The sequence below is a fragment of the Pipistrellus hanaki genome (genome assembly GCF_964339955.1).
Source record: "Pipistrellus hanaki genome assembly, chromosome: 1".
In the NCBI taxonomy this organism is placed as follows: Eukaryota; Metazoa; Chordata; class Mammalia; order Chiroptera; family Vespertilionidae; genus Pipistrellus; species Pipistrellus hanaki.
Genome location: NC_140503.1, coordinates 151,494,182 through 151,511,769, shown reverse-complemented (window position 1 = coordinate 151,511,769; position 17,588 = coordinate 151,494,182). Strand labels below are relative to the sequence as shown.

The 17,588-nt window shown below is 41.2% G+C and overlaps 1 protein-coding gene and 1 long non-coding RNA gene across 3 annotated transcripts in view; one reads left to right on the top strand and one right to left on the bottom strand.

Moving 5' to 3' along the window:
- UNC5C (unc-5 netrin receptor C) overlaps positions 1–2,813 on the bottom strand; it is a 363,690-nt gene extending 360,877 nt beyond the window's left edge. For both annotated transcript variants that reach the window (XM_084897119.1, XM_084897120.1), the window contains exon 1: positions 2,306–2,813. In XM_084897119.1, coding sequence (XP_084753245.1) covers positions 2,306–2,429 — 124 coding nt within the window. In that variant the 5' untranslated portion in view covers positions 2,430–2,813. The remainder of the gene's footprint in view (positions 1–2,305) is intronic.
- A 170-nt stretch (positions 2,814–2,983) lies between these two features.
- LOC311629359 lies at positions 2,984–13,047 on the top strand. The gene is made up of 3 exons (XR_014796181.1): positions 2,984–3,077; positions 6,437–6,528; positions 9,604–13,047. It is a non-coding gene; the product is annotated as an uncharacterized lncRNA (long non-coding RNA).
- Positions 13,048–17,588: the final 4,541 nt, after the last annotated feature.

Here is a 17,588-nt window from a genome sequence, read left to right as displayed (position 1 = left end):
GGAGTAGAGTGGTGGTGATAGCAGCTGATAATAGCTGCCAGTAGAGTTTGGCACTTTCTAAGTGTCTGATACCTAACAGACAAGGCAGGAGGAGCTGGTATCAGAAAACATGGATGGTGATAAAGATAAAAGAGGTGAAATCATGTCTTTCGAAGATCACAAGATTCAAACACTAATAGTTTATGCACCAGGAACTGAAAAAAAGTGAAATAAACTAAATGGAGGAGACCAGTACTGAAATACACACATCCAACAGAAAACATTTTACTTTTCCACTTAAGATCTGAAGAGCAGGTTCAGTTCTCAATCTCTGGCTCTTCTGGTCTATAAGAAGAAAAACAGCACAAGTGGCAAATGCTGTTCATCCTGGGCATCTTTTATTTTCATCTCTTCTTTCTTCTTTCAATAGTAATCCATTTACAATCTCCAGTTTATCTTTATCAATCTCTTTCCTATGCAGTGTTTTTTAATTTGGCTGTAGTAAGCTCTGGGCAGGGATGTCAGAGCTCCTGTTTGACATCCTTGGGGACTTTAACTTGTCCTTTCTCCAAATAGTTCTCTCAGTGTCCTGGTCCCTCTCCCAGCCCTCACCCCAGGACGCTGTGCCCCCAATAACAACAGGCGAATTCCGCAGGGAATCATGCAGTTGATTCCACAACTGGTCATCAGGTTGCCCACTTAAACTTTCAAACAGCCCCCCTAAGCCCCCTTTGGCTGTCACCCTGAGAACTTCTTAAACCGTTTCAAGAAACCTACAAGTTCATAGGAGTCTCCATGGAGATTCCTTTGTGAAATGGACAGATGAGCTCTGGAAGTATGCACAGGAAAACCAGGGCAGAACCTCTCGGGGCGGGAGGCATCTGGCAAGGAGGAGAGGATTTATAAGCTTGGCCACTTAAGGCTGCAGCAGGAAAATTTACTCCAAGAGTAGCTATGGCTAATTCACAAAGCCTTGTTAATAATAACTTACCCCTCTACCCGGACCTCGCCCGCCTCAGCTCAGCACTGCCCTGGACTTCCCACGCCCTGGCCCCCAGCGCCCTCTCAGATCACAGTGATTGCTGTCTCTCCGGACCCCCCAGAGTGTCTGAGCAGCCGGTTAGGCTATCACTGCACCTTCTCTGCTCCCTAATGTTTGAAGATCTGTAACTGAGAGGATGGGATGCCTGCGTTATCTCCGAATGCTGCACAAGCTTCCTCCATTCCCACCCCCAACCTCACCCCCACCACAGGGAAAAGCTGAGCTGCCTCTTCAGAGCCAGCGACCACCAGAGAACTTAAGTCAAAAAGACCAGGTTGGCGCTTTGGTTGGCCAGGAGGCCGGGAGCCCAGGTGACAAGAAAGAAACCGAGGAGGGCGCAGCGTGGGCTCTTTCCTCTCCGCCTCCCTTCCACCCCGCTTCCTGGGCTCAGAAGGCTGGCAACTGCCGAGGCCAATGCCAACTCCAGGGCAAGGAGGGAGCTAGGTGATCGTCCCCCTCCCTCTCCTCCTCCCTGCCCACAGCCAACTCCCCTCCGCTGCTCTCCCAAGGGTTCCCAAGGCCCCGGACATTTATTTGAAAGCTCAGACGCGTTAAATTAAAATGTCAGAGTTATAAACCGGCCGGTTTCCCCGGGGACTTTCGGGTTTGGTTGGAGCGAGCAGTCCATCTCCCCAGAGCTCACAGGTTCTAAGTTTCTCCATGGCCAGCTGGGAGGGAGACGCCTCAGAGAGGCTGTGGGTGCGGAGGCGCGCACCCCTGGGCCTGCAGCGGGCTGGGTCGAGCGGGCCCAGGGGGTGGGGGTAGCGGTAGGGTTGGGGTTACGTGTCTCCACTCAGACCTGGGGCACCAGCTGTGAGTCCTCGGACTTAATGGACACGTTTCCTTAGCTGAGTGCCTTTCCGCGCCCGGAATGCCCAGAGACTCACCCAAGACCCTGCAACCCCAGACGTGGCCCAGCGCGGGGAGCCTCCACGCATGGGGGCGCCCCTATGCAGGTACACCGCACACCGAGAGTGTCCACACCTCTCGTGCACAATATTCAACAACGTGTGCATGGGGGGCAGGAAGTGCCAAAGACACCCCAGGCGCCCGCGTGTCCACACCCCGCGGGTCCCAGCTCCATCCGTGCCCATCTCGGAAGACAGATTACACATAATCACCAAAGCTTCTGGGCTAGTTGGGAAAGCGGGGTTTTAAGTGACTTCAATGAGCCTCGTGGAGCGCACCGGAGGCTCCTTAAGGAGAACCGGGGACGGGGAGAGGGAGACGGAGGGAAGGAAGAAGCCAAGAGAGGTGGCCTAGGAGCGCGGCGAACCCCCTTACCTTGGGCGGCCGAGCCCGTGCCGCTGGCGCTGAGCAGTGCCAGGGCAGGCAGCACCAGCATGGGCAGCACGTATCCCAGTCCCAGTCCGCAGCGGGCTGCTGTCGCCCGCAGACTTCTCCTCATCGTCGACCGAGGTGGGCAGCGGGGAGCCACACCGACTGACGCGCGAACCAACCGCGGAAAGCCCCGCCGGGCAGCAGCAGCCGGGTCCGTGCCCCGCGCAGCGGTCCGGAGAAGAAATGATGATCACCAAGCGGCGCACTCCACTTTCTCCAAGGGCAAGGGCCAAGCGGGGTGGCCGGAGACGCCGAGGAGGAGTTGGGAGGACCCTCTTGCCCGGCGCCTTCTAACGGGAGGCTCAGCGAACGGCTGCTCTGCCCCCTCCGGGAAGTCGGGGAGACGCGGGGCGGCCCCTCGGCGGGCGCTCCTCCCCAGCAGCAGCCGCAGCTCCTCCGCGCGCTCAGCCCCGACTGACTGCTCTCCCGGTCCCCTCGCCCGCGCCCAACACTCTCAGGCACCGGCGGGCGAGGGGAGGGGAAGGGGGAGGAGGAAGAGAGAACGGGGAGGAGGGGGGATTGGAGAGAGAGAGGAAAGAGAGAGTTGGGCGCAGTGAGGCGCTCCGCTCTCCAATCTCAGCGTTCTCACGGCGCTCGGAGACAACCCGATTGCAGGCTGTGAGGCCAGGGTGGGTCACCTCCCGGTGCGGGGCGCCTGGCTGCTCCGAGATGTTCCCGAGGAGGCAAGGAGGGCGCAGCCCAACTCCGCTGGGGGGTAAGCGGCGCGGGAGCGCGCCCGGCCTTCTTATGTAAGCTGCTAGGGCTGCGGGGGGGATGCTCGCCGGGTGCGGGAGGTGGAGACGGGCTGTCGGAAGCCGGGGCGGGAGAGACCCGCGGGAAGAGGCGGCCACGGAGACGGGGAGCGCGCCTGCCCCCCGCGGGGCGCCAGACCCGACCCCGGGAGCGGAACCGCGCGCCCCAGCCACTTGGCCGCGTCTCATGGAGCCCGGCCCACCGCCCGCCAGCTTCGCCACGGAGCCAGCAAAGCCTGAGCCAGACTCCCTCCCGGGGCCTGGACTCGGTCTACCACTTCCAGTCTGGAGATTGATGAAGCCGGCTCGGGCTGGAGCTGAAGTCCTGCTCGGCGGGGAAGAAGGCAGGAAGCTTTTGCAGTGCCCCCGACCAGACCGGCTGCAATATGGGGATTGCTCCACTTAGACTGCTTTCTGCTCTAGGCGCCTATAACCTCTCTGTAGTGGAACAGAAACTAAAAGCTCCAGGAAAACGAATGCTTTACCAGAGCTTTACCTGCCTGCATCTTGGCGAGATGATACTGATGACGGGAGAAACTCCCAGAAACAATGCACACGATTTGTAGGGACCCACTTAAGAGTGGTGGTGGAACCCATGACATGTTTTCCAAACTCTTAATGGTGTGGGTAAGGACTCAAACTGCTATGAATTTTTACCCCTCCACCTCCCCCCCACCCCCCTTTCTTTTTCTAGGGAAGAATTGGCTGGGAAGCTAAGCAAGAATGTAAGATGGGTGGATAAAATAAGGAAGGCTAGACAAAAGGAAAGTGATTGCTTTTTTTCTAAAGGTTAATACACACTTGCACAACTAACATTCTGGGAAGAAGAAAACCACTTCCCCAAATTAGCACATTTTTTAAAGCTAATAATAAATAATGTATCAGGAGAGCTTAAGCTCTTCGGGTGCCAAGGAGGCAATGGGTAAATACACAGTGAGGAAGGAAGCTTTCTGTCTAATCTTGGCTGTGCTCATAACTCGTTCTGTCATTCTGGACAAGTCAGGTAAACTGCATGCCTCAGTTTCTTCATCTGTGAAGTATTTTATGAGATGGCTTCATAGTTCTTTTCAATTCTAATATTCCACGATGCTGCCTGCCAACCTCCATCTAAACCTCAACTCAATAAAACATGTCTTGGATGAGTCTGCTAGATCTGAACAGGTCATCCTCTGCAAAGACATTGACAGATCTAGCCATTTCCCATTTCTATGCTAAAACCTCTTTACTCTCTGTAGCTTCCCCATACCAAGGGATCATGATATTTTGGTAAGAGTGTAGTTGCTAGTACCACACTGGCTGGGTTAATTCTTAGCATATCTTGTTCCTAATTGACAGCTATTGAACAATAAAGCTAAGTACCTCAGTTTCCTAATCTGTAAGGTAAGTCTGGTAGCAATAACTACTATATGGTTTTGTAAGAGATAAATGAGTTAAACGTATGCTAAGTGTCTAACACATAAAATGGTTAGCTGCTGTTCTCACCATCGACACAGATTTCCATCAGCTGCATGCTGCAATGATGAATATGTTCATATCTGTGCTCTCCAAAATGGTAGTCACTTGACACACGTGGCTACTGAGCACTTGCAGTATGACTAGTGTGGTTGGGAATTTTAATTTTATGCAATTAATTTTAATTTAAGTAGCCACATGGCTAGTGACCACCATGGTGGGCAGTGCATTTAGGCCACTCATAACCTGTCATTAATTTTGAGGATGACATCACCAGAGAAGATTATAATTATATTCCATATTTGTCTTTACAGTTTTTCCAAGGACAGCAGTAGTAAGGAAGAAACCCCCACATTTATCACTATCATATTAACACTATCTAAAAGTTATTTGATTGTTTGCTTACAATTCAAATGCCTATCTCTCCTAATTAGAATTAAACTGTTTTTAAGGCAGAGATCTTGTCCTGCTCATCATTTCATCCCCAGATTCTAACATAGAGCCCAGAATATAGTTGGTGTTCAATTAATATCAGTTAATAGAATGCCAAAAAGGCTCAATAGGAAAGAACCCTCAAAGTCTAGTTAGTTAAACAAAATTAAATTGTCAATAATCCTGTTTGGGGCATTGAAGTGCTCAATGACAGATACTGCATGAAAATGATCCTTTAAAAGAAAAGTAAAAGAGAAGAAGAGGAGAAGGAGTTCAACAGTGACACTCAGCTGCAAGGGGGCCAGAGAATGGTCAATGGAGATGAAGTGGAAAAGGGAGGGGGAGGGTAACAGCACCAGGACTAGGACAGGAAAAGGACCAGCAAATAGATCAGCTTTGCCAAGCAGTTGAGTTTCCTATAATCAATGGTTACTCATAAAACTTCCCTTGACACATCCTCCCATGATTTCTTTTTATTTTTTTCTCTTCTTCATGAAAGATATAACGCAGTGTTGCTTAGACTTCTGAGTGTAGAATTGCTAACTAGCTTCACTTAGATCTGGGTTAAATTGCTTAAAGAGACCTTCTCTGATCAACTACCTTAAATAGCACTCACCTCCCTTGCTCAATTGTATTCACCTGATCTGATTTTCCATCCAACACACCTACATATAGGTGTAGGCAGACATATGTGTAAACATGTGTCTATGAATATGTATGTACTCTCCCATAGTATGCTTCTCAAGGAGAGGGATTTTTTCCTAGTCATTTCACTACTCTATCCCCAGAACCTAGAAAACTGCCTGGCACATAATAGATGGTCAATAAACATTTATTCAATATTAAGTGGAAGAATGAAAGCCAATAGATTGAAAAACTGATTTAAGTCATTTAATAAGAGTTATTTTACCCCCCCCCCAAGACAAACTTTCAAATTATGAATATGTTTTTCTAGTTGTTGAATAAAATCAAAATTTGGGTAAATATTTACCAAAAATGAATTTAATCATTAATTTTTCAGGGTTGGAAAGCTGTAGGTGCTTAAGGTACAGACATGAAATTTATCTTGCTCTGGAAAAAATTTTTTTAAAGCTTAATTTTAATCCATGTACCAGGGCTTTCTTTTTCTTGGCTGCAGTGAGTGGAGAATTAACTCTGGGATAATAAATCCCAGTGACAGGTGCTAATGGGAATTAAGCATGCAAATCCTCTGCATATCCCTCCAGTAATCGACACTAAAAAAATTATGCTATTTAGCATGTAGGCTGCTTACTTATGATATTATTTACCCTAAACCAGTATGGAAAAAGTTTCCAGCTTAAGATTTAAGAAATAAAAAGAAATAGAAAATATATCTTAATTATAGAAATATTTTTTTATTTTATTTTATCACTCATGTTTGATTTCACACTTTTTGTATTTTATATATTTTTAAAAGGAATCATCATAGCAGGAAGTGTAGAAGGAGGATATTTGTGAATATGAATAAGATGGTGATGAAGAAACTCTTATCCAAACTAGGAGTTGGAGGTAAAATTACTGATAGACATCAACTAAGGAGAGACAGATGGTCTTGGGTCAATTGGTTCAATCCCCCTTCTCTGCCTTAGTCCCCAGAAGGGAATTTGGCCTGCCATAAACCTATACACTCTGGGGCTTTATGCTTTATATTAATTGTTTTAGACAAGACCCTTTTGGTTGAAAGTGATAGAATACCAGCTCAAACCAGTGTAAACAAAAAAAGAGAACTTACTGCTGTACATAACTCAAATGCCATATATTAAAATATCTATATTAACAAAGGCTAATATTTATTGATCATGCTCTGTGTCAGACACTGTTTTAAGTTTTTACTTGTGATATCTCACTTAAACTTCAAAGTGAAGATTAAACTGAAGTGCTATAATTATCCTCATATTGTACACAAGGAAACAGAATGGTTAAGTAATTTTCCCAAGTCACAAACAGTTCATATTTATGAATGCCAGTCTAATTTCAGAGATCATTTTCTAGACCCAAGAACTGAAATACCCCCACTCACAGGACTTGGTTCCTCCCTCCCATTCCCTTCAATCTTTTGGTTCTGCCCCTTTCCCTTTGAGTTCATTCATAGACCTGTGATGCCCACACTGGGATTCCTGGCACTTCCAGATTTATGATGTCTTTACCATGAGTAGTCTCAGCACAAAGAGCATTTTCTTTCCCAGATAGCAAACACAATTCCAGAATCATGTTCTTGGCTTGTCTTGGGTTGCATACCCTTCCCATGGCCAAATAGTTGGAATATACTCAATGGCAAGGTCTGGATCATGTGCCATTTCTGCAAGTGGAAACTGGGATTGAGAGTGGGAAGAACAGCTTCCCTCAAAGTAAATTCAATATGGTGAAGAGGAGGAATAAAAACCAAAAGAATGGATGTAGGGCTGACAAATATGTTTATTCCATGGTGTTGAGGCAGAATGAGTTTTCTCCAGGCTTGAGTTTTATGTGACAGCACATCACTGCAGCAAATGAATTGGTTAAGGAGGACTGAAGAATGGCCCCTGTTAGATTATTTTGTCCCATGCCATGGAAAATTAAATACATTCAGTTCAACTCAACTCAATTCAACTTATCTCAATTCAATTTAATTTTCAAAACTTTTACTCAGCCCCTATTCTATTGTGGATACATTCCAGAATCCCTGGAGAAGAGTACTCATGAGTAACAGTCCTTGAGCTCCAAAGACTTGTAGACTAACAACAATATAGATGGATAAACAAAAGGATTCCACATAAAGGACAAGATGTTATGGAAACACATGGATAAGAGAAAAGTTTAAAAAATGATATCTGAGAAGAAAATCACCTAAGAGTAAGAGTTAAGCACTTGTGTATTAGTAATGCTAAGCTTCCCACAAAGGGTATATTTATCTCTAACAATAAAAAGTCTAGAAGTAGGCAGTGCAGGGCCATTATGGACCAAGAGCAGCTCACTTATGCTCTTTTCATGCCTTACTTCCCTGTCCCATAATGTGTGGCTTTCATTCTCTCAGTGGCTTGGTGGCTTTTCCACTTCCAGGCATCATGTTGCACGTTCCAGGCAGAAAGAAGGAGCAACAGACCCAAGGGGCTTCAGCCACCTTAGGCACCTTCCAAAAACAGCCCAAGCCATCCTTGATAGCTTGTCAAATGGCCATCCTAGACCAGTCAACTGTGGTGACTAAAGTAAAGGATGTGTGAATGCTGGGTGGAGCATGTATTTTGGACACAATTCTGTCTTAGAGAAGGGACAAGAGGAAGCTACAAAGAGAAAGCTATGAAGACATGAGATGACAGGGTATATTCAGAGAGAGAGAGTGGTAGATGGAAAATAATTCTCTCTTTACATGAGTAAAAAGAAGGAGTGTTTTTCTATCTCATTGCAAAATGAAAGGATGGAGTAGACTCTATTCTTTAATTCACTAAAGTATATTGAACTTTTGGGAAGTGTATAGCACTGAGATAGGGTCTTCTCTATAGTTGGGGCATAGAGATAATATTTGCAAAATAGGAAGAAAGCCATAAATAATGAAAGATGACATGAAAGACTGAGAAGGAAGAAAGGAGGAAAGATCAAGGGAAGGAAAGAGGGGAAAAGAGAACAAAAAAAAAAGAAAGAAATGAAAAGAAGGGAATAAAGTTTATTGTGATTTCTTCATTTGTGTAAGATGATGTAATTGCTATAAGATGAAGAAAACAATGAAAGGCTCAACAAAATAATAGAATATGTAATTTGAAGAAAATTACTGGGAGTAGATATTATAATTATTATGTATGAGACCTTTTCAAATACCTCATTTTATTTTAAATTTAATTGCCAATTGGACCCAAGTCATCTTTTTAATGTTACAAATTGAACAAAAAATACTCTAGTCTGTATAATGGTGGGTGATTCTGAATCAGTAAACATAGATTTAAGTCTATATTTATCTCATTTATTTCTCAGATATTCCTGTAACTTCTTTACACTGAACAATATGGACACATAACATTGCCCTAAAAATGAAATGTGTCTGAAAATGCTTTATAATGTGTCAACACTTAGGAAATTATTATGAATGAAGTATGTTCTATATTGCTCATTTTACTTAATTTACATAATCTAAAGAATAACATTAATGATGTGAATTATACCATCCTACCATAAACTTGGTGCTGTTCTCCATATCTCCTTTACTTTTGCTCACACCACCTACTCAATTACTAAACCCATGCAGTTTTACTATTTAAAGATCTCCAGGATCTATCCCATAATCTCCATACCCACAGACACACAGTACATTGGCATGTTTCACATGGTATCTCATAATTATTTCCTTAGTAACCAGTCTGCTCTCACATTCCAATCCATACTCTCCACATACCCCAGAATGACCTCTAATATACAAATCCTGTGAGTTTACTAAAATCCTGTTCAAAATTCTTGCTGTCTTAGGCCCCTTTTTTCAAAGTCCATTACAGGGAATTTCTGTCCTTAAAAATGAGTACCAAACAAACTATAGTGAGCTAGATTGCATTATGCCTGACCCTACTTTTTCCTTGTTAACAGAATTGCTTTTTGCAATTGTAATCCTACTCACTACAGGTGGAATGGAGTTCACTGCCTCATTGATGGTTGCTTTAGTTAATGAATGTGAGAAGATGCTACAGTGTGCCAGTTCCTTCCACTGCACCTGTTTTCATGCTCCTGCCAGTAATCATGAGAACATTCTCCAAAGAGCCATCAGTCCAAGGTGAAGGAGACATGCATGGAGAGACGTACAGCCTGAAGCCTGGTGTCTACTGTCTGGGGTCCAAAGCCTGGGTCCAGCCCAGCTTAACTGAACTGCAGCAGACCCAGTGACCCATGAGTAAAAACAAAATGCTTGTTGTGTTCAGACACCGAGTTCTGGGTGATTTTTAATGTAGCATTATCACAGTAAGAAGTGTCTGGTATGCATAGTGTGAGAACTCATGTCCTCAGATTAAGCTCAAGATAAATCAGATGCTAATCTCCCCTGTAGTGCTAACAAGCTAGCAGAAAATAAAACAGATTACAGAACTGAATTGGGTGACTCTGGGGAGTGCAGTGGGAGAAGTATGGATACATGGCTTTGAGAGGTGTGTTCAATTCAATTAAATTTATTTTAAATTGAACTGATCAGCAGAGTCTTAAATGAGATTACATTAAGCCTGGTCCTTGAAGGATAAGTAGAATTTCTGTTTGCTGAGTTGAGAGGAGAGAATTTCAGGCAGAAGAAACCACTGAGGCAAAAACAGGGAAGAAGAGTATAATATGTATGTCAAATATTAAATTACTTATTTTATACTTAATAATATTACTAATTGTAATTTATAAACAATTCAACCTGGTAATATTTTGAACTATCATTAGTCAGGCATATATATGTGACTGACTAATGATAGTTCAAACACAGCATTATGTTTAAAGTATTATTATCTTCATTTTAAGCATGAGTGAGAAAATTAAGGCTCAAAAAAGTAAATAAGTTCCCTCACTAAATTATAGTCAGAAAGGGATCGGAACTAAAGTTTATCTAGATGCAGGCAAATACCAAGAGGTAAAGTTAGACAGTAAAATAGGACTAATTTTTGAAAGGCCTTTCATGGTTTGCTAGGTGGCCTATCCCACATTATGTATATACTAGAAAACTACCTAACGGTTTTGGGCAATGAAATTATATCATGACCATGTCTTGCATCAATGTGCAAAGTGAATTAAACCTGGAAGAAAAATCATGAAGTCTATTTCAATAATCAAGATGAGAAACAGTGAGAGCTTAAATGTAATGAGGAAAAAGAAAAAAGTGAAGGGGATGTACTAGTATTTGCAATGTTCAACTGAGATGGTGGCTACTAATTCTAGAACACAGGATGAAAAATTTGTAACATTAAATATTCATGATATAATTAAGAATAAACTATAAAACCTTGAAAAGCTACTTGTAACAGTAAGCTACCCTCAACTTAATTAAAAGCATTAAACAATGAGACATAAGATATAAAGGTTGAGAGGGACACATACATTTCTTGGGATGACAGGTGTTAATCGGGACTTCAAATGGTTTGTTCAATATTGATATATTACTATAATGATTCACCAACATTTTGGTTACATGACCAGATTATTTTTTGTAGTCCTTAACACTTTGTGTCTGGCACATAAAAGTTAATCAACAACCATTTTAAAGGTAAAGAAATAATTTATAAAAATCTTTTGTAATATATAAACAAATTAGTTATGACATATTAAAATATTTTATTTTCAGTTTTTCTGAAATGCATTTATAAGTTCATTGTTAGAAATGTGTTGTGCTTTATATTATAGAAACATGCCATAAACTATGGTCTAAAACCAAGCCTAAAAAATCCTGCTGATCATGTAGCTGGTGTATGGAAACAATAATATTGCAGAGCATATAACCCAATCAAGAAATGAAGCCATAAATTATAATCAAATTAAACAAATATAAAAAACATGATGTTTGTGCTTATGATAGAAAGTAGAATAAAGAAGAGAATGTAAAATATTGGTATTTCTAAGTTCATTTTATGATATTTGCAATAACTCAACAATGGAGCCACTTCAACTTCATGTATAATTTAAAATGGAAATAGTGGATTTGTTTTCTTTAGCATAGATGTTGCACTAGTGCTAATAAGCATTATCTTGATCATGGTTGGGTTTTGGTTGATATATTGAATTAAAAAGAACAAAGAAGGTAGAAAAGGAAATACATTTATTTCTGACAGTATTGAGGAAAACAAAGAAAAAATATAAGAAAAGAAATAAAGAACAAAACAATTCAAGTCAGAATCGCCCAGAAATATTTTAACCAGAACCATGTGGAACAAAAGCTAAAGAGAATGAGATGAAAGCAATGAACAGCAAGGAAGCAACGTTTTTATTATCAACAACATCCTCCACTGTCCACCAGATGGCCCCACTGGCCAAGAACAGCCTGGTATTATACAGCAGCATTCAGTGAGCTAGCCAGCATTAAGATTTAGAAGATTAAAATTCAAGTACTTTCAAGGAGAAAGCCCATGCAATGTTTGGCTTTCTGGTTCTTATGTAATTATTCTCTAGACTTTGAGATTCTCAAGAAGGATTTTAACTTAACCTTAGTAATATTTTATTCATGAACATTATCTGCCTCAGTGCCTAACTCAAGACCCTAATAGTGTTTACAGCTTGGCCTACATGGCTTGGTGGTTGAGCGTTGACTTATGAACCAGGAAGTCATGGTTTGATTCCTGCTCAGGGCATATGCCTGGGTTGTAGACCTGATCCCTGCTGGGGGCTGTGCAGGAGGCAGCAGCTGATCAATGATTCTCTCTCATCATTGCTGTTTCTATCTCTCCATCTCCCTTCTTCTCTGATATCCAGAAAGATATATATATTTTTTAAAGCGTGGTTGCATAATGAAAAAAAAATAGTAAATGAGTCAATGATATAGTACACTAATGTGTATTTAATTTAATAAATTATTTTTTTTCTGTTGTCATTTGCTATTTTATCTATTGTTAAGGCCAGGAAAATCTTTCAATGATTATTATTCTCCTAGGTATATTTCACTTTACATTTTGGACACTAGTGAGGTCAAAGAAAAACACTTTTTTTGACTGCTTACATGTTGCTTTTTAAAAACACAGGGACATTTACATGCAATGGTTTACTTTTCATCTTATTGAGTATCCCAGCTGCAGGCCACAAATTGTGCTAGGTATAAATTCTGAAGAGTCTATGAGCAAATTTGTGATTGTAGGAGATAGGACCAAATAACTTAGAAACAAGGTATTTGAATACCTGTGGAGGCTAAGACATCCCAAGAATATTTAAAATAAGTTTGTTGAGCCCTGGCCAGTGTCCCTTGGTGGTTGGAGCAATGGCCCAAGCACCGAAGGGTGGCTGGTTCGATTCCAGGTTCCTGGGTTGAGGTTCACTCCCCACCTCCACTCAGGACACATAAGGGAGGGAACCAGACAACATGTCTCTCTCACATTGATGTTTCTCTCTCTCTCTCTCTCTCTCTCTCTCTCTCTCTCTCTCTCTCTCTCTCTCTCTCTCTCTCCTTCTCCTTCCCCCTCTCCCTCTCTCTCTCTTTCCCTCCCCCCCCCCTTAAAAAATAAAAGTTATTTGAGGAATGGTGTTGACATCTGGAAACTGATGTTAGAACTTTACCTCTGCTTCCATGCCCTTGGCATTGCCAACTGCCAGTCTCCCAGGAATAAAGTCTTTAGCTGGTCACAGCCTATTCCTGGAAAATTAATAACTTGAAGTTTTTTTTTGTTTGTTTGTTTTTTGTTTTTTTGCATTTTCTCATGACAGTTGCTCTACCTGAAATTTCCTTTTTCACAAGGAGGCCAATCACTTTTTAAAAATCTAGTTCAAATGTGCTAGCCCAGTATAAAGTTTTCCCTGAACCGTACAGTTAGAAGTGCTCAGTCTTTTCCTGTTGTCCACAAGCTTTTGTATCACCTACTATTGATATGCTGATAAATGTATAGTTTCCTTCTATTAATTTACAGGGCATTTGTGATTCAAATTTGAGTCTCAGACACCTTGGACTCTGTAATAACAGTGAACTTATTGGTCATCATATACTAAATGAGTTGTGTTTTTTAAATGTATCAATGACCCCTTCTCTTTTGCCTTCTCATAGACGGAATAGTTCTAGTCATTGCAAGGCATCTATCAAGTGGGAATAAAGGAAAAGGTACAGGAAATGGGCATGCCTATGGCTATGTTACTTGTGGGGAAAGGTCCCCATCTGTTGCTTATGGGAGTGGAATTATTGTAATATACCAATAAAAAGAATTTTCTGAGATTTGCACAGAAGAATAAGTGATTTATATTGCATGAAATTAAGTCCCTGAGTTTCCAAGGTCCTTTCTTCCTATTCCTGCCTTAAAAGCAGTATAGCTGTGGCTTTCATAGGAACAGAATCAGAGTCAGTGTCCAGTCCAATACATTATCTGGCTAGCTTAGTTAGTGTTCCCTGGAGAATGTGAAATGTTATGCCTATAATGTATGGCATTCCCATAACTCTTTTCCTATTATTAATAACTAGCTAATTACAATGGTTTCAGTTGAGCAGAAATACATAAGAGAAAGAATTCACATGTAGTTTCTGAACTGGAAGATGGAATTTCTATGTCTGTAGTCAAACATTGGCTTGTAAAATTAGCTTAGATATGCCATATAAAAGAATGAACTCTAACCTTTTGTGGCAACATAGACATAGAGGGTATATGCTAAGTGAAATAAATCATACAGAAAAAGATAAATACCATATGAATTTACTGATATGTGGAATCTAAATAAATAAATAAATGAACAAACAAAGCAGAAACAAACTCACAGATAGAAAAAACAGAGTGACAGTTGTCAGATGGGAGGGTCATTGAAAGGCTCTATAGAAAAGGTGAAAAGATTAAGAAGTACAAATTGGTAGTTACAAAATAGTCACAGGGATGTAAAGTACCACATGGGGAATATAACCAAAAATATTGTAATAAATATGTATCCTGCCAATTGAATACTTATTGGGGAAATCCCTTTGTAAGTTACAACGATGTCTAACTACTAGGCTGTACACTTTAATATAATATTTTAAAAAGGCCCTGTTCAATGTTCAGTGGTTGAGCTTTGGCCTGTGAACCAGGAGGCCAAAGGTTCAATTCCCAGTCAGGGCACATGCCTGGTTTGTGGGCTGGATCCCCAGCAAGGGAGAGAGGGGCATGCAGGAGTCAGCTGATTGGTGATTCTCTCTCCTCATTGATGTATCTATCTCTCTCTCCCTCTCCCTTTCTCTCTGAAATCAATAAAAATATATTTTTTTTAAAAAAGAAAATCACTGCTTTAATGAACATAAAAAGATAATGTTTATAAGCTTTTTTATTTTCTAAAAAAAGGGTAAGACTGTTTAGCAAAATGAAAATATCAATTTACTGGAAAAGTAAATTAATATAATATTTAATGTCAACTGTAATTTAAAAAACAATAAACATTTAAAACTAGCCTGCATAGTGTAGAGAAAGATGCCACTTGTAATTAAGATTGAGGCCATTAAACCTGCTGATTTAGAGGATAAGATATGGGGAAGTGAATGGCCCCGAAGTGCAAACCTCCCTCTATCTCTAAAAGTTATGGCATAAAAGCAGAAAGAGAGAGCGAAGAAGCCTTGTTTCCATTGTTTTCCATGGGGCCCACTTGTGAGGGAGGGGAATACAGAAACCCTGTGGATAAAAGGAGGAAACAGCAAGGTCACCTTACATCAGCACCATGGGCATTGGTGGAAAACAACTTAAAAGGGGGAACTGTCCTACATTCTGAAGGCAATTTTGTGTCAGTGAGGTACCCAGAATGCCCAGAATGAAAAAACACAAACAGATTTGAAAGCTATGGGAACTTCCACAATATCCACTCTTGGAGGCCACTGACATGACTAGGAATTCTGTTATGTGGGGAAAGCAGCATTCAGCAGATAAGACACAGAGAACCAGTGGGCCTGGACAGTGATCAAGAGTTTTGAAGCACATACTCTACTGCAAAATTGCTGGGTCCTTGCCTTAACCAGTTTGGCTCAATATTAGAGCATCAGCCTGAGGACTGAAGGGTCCCAGGTTCTATCGATATTACAATCAAGGGCACGTACCTTGATTGGAGGCTGGATCCCTGGCTACTGATTGGGGTACATGCAGGAGGCAACCAATTAATGTGTCTCTCTTACATTGATGTTTCTTTCTCTGTGTCTCTCCCCTTCCCTTATTCTCTCTAAAAACCAATGGAAAAATATCCTTGGGCCCAGCCAGCATGGCTCAGTGGTTGAGTGTTGACCTATAAACCAGGAGGTCACGGTTGGATTCCTGGTCAGGGCACATGTGGGGAATGCAGCCAATCAATAATTCTCTCATCATTGATGTTCATATATCTCTCCTTTCATCTCTGAAATCAATAAAAATGTATTCTCAAGTCAAAATTAACAACAAAACAGTTAAAAGTGCCTGGTTCTAATCCCTGCTCTATCCCTTACTTTGTGACATTAGAAAATATGATAAATTTTTTGTTAGCACTCTTGTATAAATTTAGATACTGATAATAACTACATTATCATGCTTTTATAAGAGTTGAACCAATTAATTCACATAAAACACTTACTCACCATGCATGGGATTGAGTAAACATTAATAAATGTTAGCTATTTCAAAATGTTTTTAACATATTTCAATAAATATCTTCCTGAAAATGAGGTGTTAAAAATCTTTTAGTCATTTTACAGGAAAGACTTCTCTCAAATATATTTGTAATAATTTAAATATTATAATTCCATAAGTACTTTTGTTTTACCTTAGTTCATACTAACATTTTTATTGACAGAATTGAAAAATGTAACTAATGAATACCGAGTTTAAAAACACAACATATTTTATATTCCAGATATTTGGCAAAAGCATGCTAGCACAAAATGATTCAATTATGTGATTACAACATTAAAAATAAAATGCGAGCAGCAAAAGTGTTTATGTTTGTACCTTATGTTCACAAAGCTTGTATCAAAGGAGGCCTTGAAGGTCAGTTCTGTGGAGAACAGAACAATATCTACAAATCCTCCCAATGTTTTTTAAATAGAAAAAAGTACACCCCAGGGACTGCGGCATGATCCTCGTAGGAATTTAAACAATGGAAAACGTGTGTATAATAGCAGTGGCTTTTAATGCTCTTTGTGACATAAAGTTGATGTTATCCACCACACTTTTCTAATAGTGTTCATTTGAGCTGAGTCTGCCACACTTTTTTTTACTTAATTCTACAAACGTTTGTGTTTATGAAAGTCTCCCAGAATGATGCTTATTGACCTCTTTGAGTAGCAATATTTATCTCATTAGTACGAGGGGCTAACCACCTGAATATATCACTCAGAAAATATAGACATATCCATTTTTTAACCTGTCAGCATTCAATTGAAAAATTATGGCACTGATGTATGTCTCAGCTTCCTCTCCCCCCATGCATGGTAGAGGCTCATGTGCAGAAACCTGCCCTTTTGGAGATAAAAATGCCTATTTGTAAGCGAACAGATGGTATTCCTCAAGTTCACAGACACATCTTAGGCAGAATCTCAGGGCGGGGGGGGGGGGGGGGGCCGGGGGGGGGTAGGCAATGCGGAGAAAAGGGCTGGTGCTGTTTGAAAAGGCTTCCCGGTGATTCTGATAGCTGCCTACCTCGCCCCCACTGTGCAGCGCTGATTTAAAGCGTAAGGATTCATAAATGTCATGTAGGAACTGATTTGAGCGGCAGAGTAAAAAATGAACCCTTTTCCTGGTAGAAACTTGTCTGGTTGCATTTCTCTGCATTTCATGTCATAGGTCTCAAAGCCGGAACCTCCCAAACATATGCTAAAATAGACTCATGTAAAAAGGATTAGTTCAAATATGACTTTTTCTTTTTCTTTCCCCATTTCTTTTGTGCTGTTAAATAGCAGGTCCCAGAACATCATTGAAAGATAATTCTTATTTTGGGTATGTTTCCATATCCATGTCACAATAAAAAATAGGTCACATTCT